The sequence below is a fragment of the Alosa pseudoharengus genome, unplaced genomic scaffold (assembly GCF_046254945.1).
Source record: "Alosa pseudoharengus isolate Yale_2024_CS ecotype anadromous, Long Island Sound unplaced genomic scaffold, YU_APseudo_1.1 YU_APseudo_1.1_scf_2, whole genome shotgun sequence".
Taxonomy (NCBI): domain Eukaryota; kingdom Metazoa; phylum Chordata; class Actinopteri; order Clupeiformes; family Clupeidae; genus Alosa; species Alosa pseudoharengus.
The window spans coordinates 40,196,998-40,206,997 of NW_027468663.1; the positions used below are offsets into that span (position 1 = coordinate 40,196,998).

Consider the following 10,000-nt stretch of genomic DNA (forward strand, 5'->3'; position numbering starts at 1 on the left):
TCAATACTTAAGGAGAACATGGCTTTAGAATGTAATTGTTAGATGGAGAGCTGTCATCAGAGTACATAATGAAGGCAATTAAAGTTCAGACAGCTGTCAGGACATTATGATGATTGTGATGGCTGATGGCTACCATAATGGACATAATGAGATGATGAGGTGTAATGAGGGTTCAGGGCTAAGGCCATACAGACAATCTGGATCTTTCAAACATGATTTTCCCCTTGTCCCTTGTTGTTAATGTGCGCTTGTATTGGAAGTGTTGAAAAAATATTCTACCAATATGTTGGTTTCATGCATTTAGCAGGAGTCACATCAGTCACAGCGAAACCTTGTCATTTCTGTTTAAGATTTTGTCTGAATTGACACTGTGATTTACAGAGGAGGCGGTGCTGTGAGACAGCCAATCAGGGTTGTGTTAGCAGACTTAGGGGCGGGGGCTGGGAGTAGCGGCGAATGGCAGTGGCAGTGGATTACCTCAATGATGGCACGAGTGGAGGAGATGTCTGGATTATAATCCAGACGTTTTTTAGGAGGCTTGAGCCCCAAAACAGCGGCAGGATCAGCAGTGTACAGAGCAGGAGGAGGAGGAGTGCAGATGAGGTGGAGGAGAGGAGGCAGTGGCATCATGGGAAAAAAAACATGAACAGCAGGTCATGTGGAAAAGAGAGTGACAAAGTTAGAGAAACATGAGAATAATAAGGATGTGTGTGTGTGTGTGTGTGTGTGTAGGTGTAGGTGTGTGAGTGAGTGACATACAAATGCGTACACACACACACACACACATACACACACAAGCACACTGATGCAAGCTATGCTCACTCATTATCTACTGATACTAACACACACCTATCAACAGTGAGATTATTTGTCTAATTCTACGTGAACACACCTCCCCGCACACACATGCAAACTTCAACCATTAAGGAAATTGTGAATTTCTCATACATCGCTAAAAGCACCTTTGTGAGCTGTGAAACTAAAAGCCACTTGCCTTGAACCAAAGCACGCAACCTGATGACTAATACCATTAGAGCTGTGATTAGCAAGCCAGGGAAAATGGGTTTAGCGAATACAGTCCCCCAGTCCTCATTACTATTAGCATGAAAGCACTTCACCGCCTGCAACACAAGTTCTGCACATGTGTCGGTAGTCGGTGTAGGCCTTGATAATCACAGCGATTACATATCATCCCTTGATTGCTTGTCTACTGCAGAGGAGATGGTAGATGCGATGAATGCGGAGCGAGGCTGCGATGGCTCGGAGGTAATCACGCGGGCGGCGCGCGGAAGCCCACCCAGCTGCACTACAGACTGGATGAGTCATGAGAAGGGAGAAGGGAGGGGAGAGAGAGAGTTCTCCGCAGCTGCATTTTTTCCACCCATTTTCATCCTTTCACTTTGTGTGCCTCTGACCATCTCAGAGGAATACAATGCAGATGTGTGGGAGTCCAGACAGGGGTCAGTGCACGCTTTACTTTTGTTTTTTTTATGCCTTTAATGTGATAGGACAGTTTAGAATGACTAGAAGCGAGTGGGAGAGATGGTTGGGGTGGGAGGTGCAGGTGCCCCAGCCAGTTGCGCCACGGCTGGGGCCAGTGCACACTTTACTGATAGCATGCTCTGGGCCAGATCCACTTCAGTGAGTGTCTGTTTCGTTTGATCTCTCCTGAGGTGGGTGCTGAGTCTGCAGGAATGGCCGACAGCACCAGTCAACACACTCACGGTGTGAAAACTACATTAGCTAGTGATGGTGAGTGACTAGACGCAACACACATGCACGCGCGCGCACACACGCGCACACACACACACACCACACACACACACACACACAAACACACACACATACACACAACAGACTACATACAAACTAGCCACCACACACAACAGAAATCACACAAACAAAACAGGGCAAAAATGCAGGAGAAAGGGCCCACACCACGCGGCTGAGACAGACTTGCACGCTACACACGCAGGGAGGAGAGACACCCACAGAGGGCTTTTACAGAGGAACTCAGCTTCTTGCACAACACAAAGAGACCCTGGCTGGTCAGTCTGACTGGTCAGTCTGTCTGCAAAGGGTCAGTGTATCTGTGCTTCTTCTCTCTAATGACATGGAGCATACAAAACCTCACCAGCTGTGGCCATACATCTTTATATCACACTGTCCATGTGAGTTCAAAAAACATACTTCCTCTTCCTCTTGAATATAGTGTATACAACACAGCAACTGAGGTTTTGTACACTTCTAGACAAACCTGCACCGATTGACATGAAGCTTTTTAATCTGTTAATAATGCCAGAGTTAAGGGATTTAAGAACAGTTACTTTAAGTACTTAATTTCGTGGTATTAAAATGTTATCCCTAATTAGAAGTGTAAGACCTTCTGAAAAAACCCAGCCCAGCGAAAATCTTCTTTGTTCATCCTTTCCTTTTCGTCAATGTCCTTCAAAAGATATTGCGATAAACAACCTTGCTGGCCAATGTTTGTTAAGTCTAACCCCTGTAGAACTAGTGTAATGACATGTATTGCTCATAAACATATATTGTTCACAATACTGTATTTCTCTGCAGTACTGTGTTGTGCATGAAGCTGGTCCTCAGTAAAATCAATCTGATCAGACGGGCTTGACTCAGGACACACTCTGGACACACTAGCACTGCTACACCATATCTGCCAGCACAGTCAACACACAGCGTCTGCAGGACTCCATAGCGCCCCCTAGAGCATGCCAAGCTGCTGGAGCCAGCCCTGAGACGGGGGCAGGGCAGGCGGCACCAGTTCCAGGCTCCACACTGCAGCATGGGCTTATGGGTAGCTCAGGTGCGAGTTGGGGGATAAGTGGGTGTGTGTGGCTGGGTGCACAGACAGACAAAAGGGAGGGCGAGAAGCGAAGGGCGGACCCCTGACTTACCGGCCGACCGAACTCCAGTTCGGAAAAGAACTTATACCAAGGCTCGTTCTCTAAATCTATGTCATCGGGGTTTAAACCATATGTCTGGAGCGGAAAGCAACAGAGAGGAGGAGAGAAGAGGAGAGGAGAGGGGCAGGGAGAGCAGACAGGGTGTGGAGAGAGGGAGAGAGCAGAGAGAGAGAAAAGCAGAGAGAGGGAGAGAGAGAAGGAGAGAGAGAGAGAGAGAGAGAGAGAGATGGGTGTTATGGCTTGGAGTTTGGCACTGTTGAAGCAGGAGAAGGGGGACGACTGATGAGGGAGAGAATGGGGTCAGAGTGGAGAGATTCACATACAGCAGCAGGTCAACGGAAAAGTACAAAGAAGCAGCAGCACCACAATCACAATCTGCTGCAAGGCCACACACACACACACACACACACACACACACACACACACACACACACACACACACACACACTAACATTCACACACACACACACACACACACAAACACACTAACATTCACACACACACACACACACACACACACACACACACACACACATTAACATTCACACACACACACACACACACACACACACACACACACAGAGGAAATGTATAAAGGAAGCATTCTGCTGATATTGATGATTTGCATCTTCTGACTTTTACTGTTATAGTAATGTTTTACGACAGTGTATCTCCATTCTTATTAGCAGTAAAATCAAATTTGCTTACATTAGCTAAATTAAATGGTGCCACATTTAAAAGAGACTGGCAGAGAGCTATATGTTAAAGGAACAAGAGCTGTGATATGATCAAGACCCCTGTAAAAGTGCTGCGTTCATTTTACCTAATCCAGTCACAACTGAAGCTGCTGTGGTGCCACACATCATTTGTAATGTTACATTACAGTCAGCAGGGGGCACTAGACTTTCCTGTACTATATCTCAAGCTAATTTCTCTGCATACCTTTATCTTCCTCTGCCAGTAGCTATATATTTTCCTTCCTATAATTCCTCCTTAATTTGGCAATCTCTCTATCCCCCTCTCCCTCTCTGCACTCTGTCCTTGCTGCTCTGCCTGTGTTGGGCTCCCACTCCACCTCCTCATTGTACCTAAGGCTGCCTTGCTCGGCCACACGCTGTGCAGCTCTCCTCCAGTGGACCCATGATTCAGCACTGGGCACAGCACTGCTGACATGTACTCGGCCCACTGCCCTCTGGGAAATGTAGTTTTGCGGCTTTTGTTCACAGCTCATGACACATTTGCATCGCGGCCTAGGCTCAGGGGTTTTTGTATCTGACTTGCAAATACAGCAGTTTTAAGCTGTCAAAAACTTCACTGCTTCTCTCTCAGAGGAACAATATAGCACACAAGAGCTCTCTCTTGCTCTCTCTCTCTCTCTCTTGCTCTCTCTCTCTCTCTCTTGCTCTCTCTCTCTACTCTTTATTCTCCTCTTCTCTCCCTCTCTCTCTCTCCCTCCCTCACTCATACTTTCCTACAGTTTCCCATTTTTATTTTATCCGCAGTACTGACCTTTTTGCTTTTTCCTCTCTCTTGATATTCATCATCTCTCCCTCTCCCTTTCACTCACTCACGCATACACACACACACACACACACACACACACACACACACCACTCAGGCTCTTAGTCTCTCAACACCCTGGATTACTTTCGAAGTAAGAAAGAGCTGATGCTGATCACATGCAAAGTAATCTACTGTAAATAGACCAGAAGGAGACCAGAAACATACATAAAGAAATACAACAGATGTAGTCTCCAAAAAGGAGAGAGAGAGAGAGAGAGAGAGAGAGAGAGCGGGGGAACTGTAAATGGACAGGGGAAAATAGAAGAAAAACAGAATCAAAAGCGCAAACAGAACTGATAGCTAATGAGCTAACAGGGAACAAACTTGCTTTGCAAACCCCAACAACAGTATGGTTGTCAGGGATGCTTAGTGACTGATCAAACTCAAACAACAGTATGGCTGTCAGAGATGCTTAGTGACTGATCAAACCCCAACAACAGTATGGTTGTCAGGGATGCTTAGTGACTGATCAAACCCCAACAACAGTATGATTGTCAGGGATGCTTAGTGACTGATATTTTCTGATGATACATTTGGCAAAACTTGTGAAAGTGGTTCTGACACTCAGTGCTTTCTAGGGTTGGGTATCGTTTGGGTTTTATCCGATACCGGTGCTAAACCGATACTTTTAAAACGGTGCCGGTGCCGAAATGGTGCTTGAACCGGTACTTTGTTTTTAAAATGTTTTAAATTAAAATGGTCTAAAGCATGAATTGCTTTTTTTTATTGATAAGACACATTTGAAACATGAAATTGATCTGTTATATTCAATTTACTATCAATATCTCATTGCTCCGAATAATACATTGAAATGTTAAAACAGCTTGCCATGCATGCACACACAATGGTAGGCTAAGCTCTGCTTTCAAGTTTACCCAGTGTAGGCGGTTTGCCATAGGTATGTTAAAACCGCTTGCTATAAAACTGCCAGGTCATGGACAATGGCATTTGCAAACAAGCTAATCTAACAGGGACTCTACTTTCCAGTTAATTCAGTGTGTTCCCAAATGCTTCAAGAAATGTCATGTCTTAACCCAGGGGTTCCCAAACTTTTCCACAACAAGGCCCCCCAAATACCACTTGGTTCTGGCCAAGGACCCCCGTGATGTGTTATTAAACCCATCGAGAATACTACGGCAAATGTAAAAATACATTAAGCTAATCCTAATAATTATTTTAGCCACAAACACTTCGCGGTGGAGCATACAGTGTGTAAAAATTGTATTTGGGGCTTTCTGCTATATGAGAGCTATCACTCTACTATTATTCCCAGTCATTATCATAGAAAATATAATGTTCAGATATGTGACACATTATGGCATTGTATAACAACCCTCATAGTAATAGGTATATTTTAAAATTTTCAAATGTATTTATTTGTTGCTTTTATTTTTCCTTCCAACTTGCTGAGGCCCCCCTGGCACCCCTTCGTGGCCCCCAGCCCCCACTTTGAAAACCACTGTCTTAACCCATAACAAGCAATAGTTTTGAACATGCAAGGCTACATGTCGGTGTTGAAATGTTTAGATTCCCAGCGCTAGCCCAGTAGGCATTTTAACAGCAACTATGGCTATGCGCTAACACCAGTCAGCTGAGTTTAATTAGCGATAATGTACGGAGATGGATTCATAGCCTCTTAGACAGCTCAGTGGTATGTAACCTTTATGTTTTTGCCAGCTAACTTTTAACATGATCTTCATATTCAGTGTGATGCTATATGGATCATGCACATGAAATATTAATATCATGCCATTATGTTGTTTAGAACACACCGTGAAATAAAGTTTTCACCTTACAACTTTGCTGATAACATTTCAAATAAATGCCAGTTAGCGCATTAGCTAGGATAATGTGTATAGGCTACTGTTGATGTTGTTTCATAGCCTTTTGCTTGTGTGTAGTTAGGCCCACTGCTAGATATTGACAGGAGCCCGCGATATCGCTTTAAAGTAAGCTACTTGGGCTCACGCAAGCTGTCAAACACTGTCCACTCGCCTATGGGGTGCACCCCTCTGGTTTATACATCCAGTGTTTATGTTAGCTAACTGTATTTGGATGTGTTGCTATCAGAGCAAGACATTAGAGATGGCGCATAAAATGCAGTGATGCCTCGTATAAAAAAATAAAAACAATGAAACGCAATTTAAGCATCAAAATGAGGCACCGAAATCCACGTTGTTATTCGATGCAGTTACTACCGTTTGCGTCGGCACCGGTGCCATATTAGAACCGTGTTTCGGTGCCCAACCCTAGTGCTTTCTGACCTGGAGCGTAAAATGATGTGGGTGTGCTTATCACTGATCATGTCAATGTTCATAAACAAATCAAAATGTTATATATGGCATATCAAATATTACATATGGCATATACGAAAACATGTTACAAATGTGCATACTGTATCTTATAATATCTCATGGATGCTGGACATATATGTGTGGGTATAGTCTAAAACATGTTAACCAAGAGGAAGCTCTTATCTAAAACTTGATAACCAAGAGGAAGCTCATGAGACCATACTAGCAAATTCTGAGATTCTATCCAGACCCACTTTGTTGCAATCACTGAAAGATGATGGATTTTAATGGCAAATTAGTGCTCTGGAGTTCTTGAAAGTACTGTATTCTTAGACTCTGTGTGTGTGTGTGAGTGTGCACTCACTGGTCTCTCTTGTTCCAGGATGGAGGACTTCCCCGGCTCGTACTCAAAGATGCTGCGTGGTTCGGCACGGTACTTCCTAGTGTCCACCTTCCTGTCTGGTGGACTGTACTCATTCCTAACGTTCAGACAAAATGGAGGCTCAGCAACAATGCAGTAGAAGTCATTCAAAGTCCCATCCACATGCAGTGAGGGAGACTCTGCTGTAGGGACTAGACAGCTGATACACAGTGGACATACTTTACTGCTACCCTGAGGAATCAGACTTTTCAGCAATGTTTTACTGTACCTTCACAATTTATTTGTTTGTGTTTCATAGCTTTGTCTTTAATTGTGTTTATTCTGTCAATGTTCAGAAATAAAAGTATTGCCCTTGGAGACTATAATAAAACTGTACTGAACATCAACATACTAATTGTGTGAATGCCTGTGACTAGTGTGTGTGTGTGTGTGTGTGTGTGTGTGTGTGTAGTATGTTTGTAAAGCAATGTCATCATGTAAGTTGCGAGCGTCTGCCCAAAAGGCAGTTCAAGGCTAGATGCAGATGGAGCACACCTTTGACAAAGTGTAAAAACACAACACCTCTGCAAAGCGCCAGCCGTGACTCACACTCACCCTGCAGCTCAGGAAGCTCAGCTCATTTACATTAATTAAAATCTCAAACACCAAACACAGAAGCCAGTCTCATTTAAAGCTTGCTCCAACTGTCAGACTGTTATTTCTCATTTTCTCATACATGTGGCCCTGCCATATGTGGTGGCAGAACAACCTATGAAGAACCCCAAAAAACAACCTATAACCCACTGGCCTTGTAAGAACATGAGATGGACATGACGTCCTCAGACCCATCCCACACATCTAATTAGCCAAATGATTTGTTCGAGTATGCTTTCAGCTGATCTTATTAGCCTCTAACTGTGTGCCATCTCCTTTTGTTAATGGTGTGTGCGGTGGTCATTTGCGGGGCGTCTGTTAGTGGTTTGTGCGGTGGTCATTTGCGGGGCGTCTCACATGTCGTGCAGCGCGTCGCGCTCCCGGTCGTAGTCGCGCGAGCGGAGCTGCAGTAGCGAAGGCATGGGCGGCGGCGGAGGGGGGACGGGGGAGGGAGATGGCTCCCGGAGAGGGGCGCCACCGTCGTCCCCGGCAACGGGCTTGGCCAGCGGGCGGTAGGTGTGTGTGCGAGGCGGGGGGTGAGCGTGGACTGGGTTGTAGTTGTCTAGGAGGCAGAGAAGGAGGAAGACATGGAGACAAGAGGAGAATCATGACGTCTTCATTATGCTACAGTCTTCAGGCTGCTTATTCCACTGCAGGTCAGTATCACATGGACACTTTAGGTCAAGGACAGAGGAAGGTTACTGTAAGCATACCTGGTGTGGTCAAATCAGGGAGCCCTACTATTTACACTATACACTGCCTGTGCATAATGCAGTATGTTACTGTTTGGAAAAATGTCAAGAGCTTGAATATTTAATAAGAATGTAAAAGCACTGAATAAAACATGACAGCACACTGGAAAACCAGGGCCTGCACTTCCTGGTGTGTGACCATCATGGTATCCTTACCGTTGTTGACAATGGTGTAGGTGGCATTGTATGTGTCCGGATAGTCATCATCTAAGATATTACATAAAGTGCAGGGGCAAAAACAAACACATCCATAAATATTTATCTATACTAAGGCTACTAATGAAAATATGTTGTCTATTGTACTTTTATGTGTCCATAGGATACAGACTACCACTAAATATCTGTCAACTCTTTATATTCACACACACACACACACACACACACACACACACACACACACACACACACACACACACACACATACACACACACACACACACCACTATCACAACCTGACCTAACTGATTGGACAGATAGGACATCAGGCATCATATTTAAACAAAATGAGTTAATCTATGACCAGACCAAACCAAACTCAGTAGAAGAAAAGTATTTCCCACCTGGCTTGTGGACCATGTGAATCTGCTTGAACATGGTCTTGTACCAGTCCTTTGGCCGGTCCACTGTCTACACACACACAAACACACACACACACACACACACACACACACACACACACACACACACAATAAAAACAGAGTCAGAGAGACTGGATGTGGAGGGGCTGGTTCTGTCGGGGGACAGGACTGGGGAGAACTGTTTTGTCAGCATGCAGCAGGCCGCTGCTCAGTTAGAGAACCTGCTGTGGTCAGACCATCCTGTCAGCCTGGCCCATCAGCATCAACTGCCCCGAGGCACACACACACACACACACACACACACACACACACACACACACACAAACACACGCACACACACACACACACACACACACACACACACACACACACACACACACACCCCCACACCCCCACATGCGGGCACACACACACAAACACACACACATTCCAAATGTGTCTCTGAGCCATTATCTGACAGTGCACAAACATACCAATTACAGACTGTCAGAGAATGAGAAAGAGAGAGAGAAAGAGAAAGAGAGAGAGAGAGAGAGAGAGGGATAGAGGGAGAGGCTTGTATAAGTCTGTCTGAGATGGTAATTTCGACAGACACTGTGTATCTACGTGCGTCAAGAGCACATGAGACAGGACAGTATGATGCAAGCGAAATACGCAGATTCATGGATGACGCAGACACAGAAGCACACAAAGACACAAAGCTACTGATCACGTAGGGTGAGCAATAGAATCCGAGTTGGTGTGTAACTCAGAGAGTGCCAGGTCACGTTTACTATCCCTCTTTCTCTCACTTGTCCACTCCCTCATGTGCTCTTTTTCTTTCTTTCACCTTTCCACTCCTTCATGTGCTCCTTCTCTTTCTCTCACTTTTCTA

At 44.9% G+C, this 10,000-nt stretch overlaps 1 protein-coding gene across 8 annotated transcripts in view; it reads right to left on the reverse strand.

The window, feature by feature from the left end:
* The window catches only part of LOC143134544 (sorbin and SH3 domain-containing protein 2-like), an 81,768-nt gene that overhangs the window by 20,264 nt on the left and 51,504 nt on the right, over window positions 1-10,000 (reverse strand). For 6 of the 8 annotated variants that reach the window (XM_076295001.1, XM_076294999.1, XM_076295002.1 and 3 more), the window contains 6 exons: window positions 9,109-9,175; window positions 8,705-8,755; window positions 8,154-8,358; window positions 7,146-7,260; window positions 2,916-2,999; window positions 478-537 (listed from right to left, as the gene is read on the reverse strand). In XM_076295001.1, coding sequence (XP_076151116.1) covers window positions 478-537; window positions 2,916-2,999; window positions 7,146-7,260; window positions 8,154-8,358; window positions 8,705-8,755; window positions 9,109-9,175 — 582 coding nt within the window. The remainder of the gene's footprint in view (window positions 1-477; window positions 538-2,915; window positions 3,000-7,145; window positions 7,261-8,153; window positions 8,359-8,704; window positions 8,756-9,108; window positions 9,176-10,000) is intronic. The other 2 variants (XM_076295005.1, XM_076295003.1) reach the window with 1 other exon arrangement.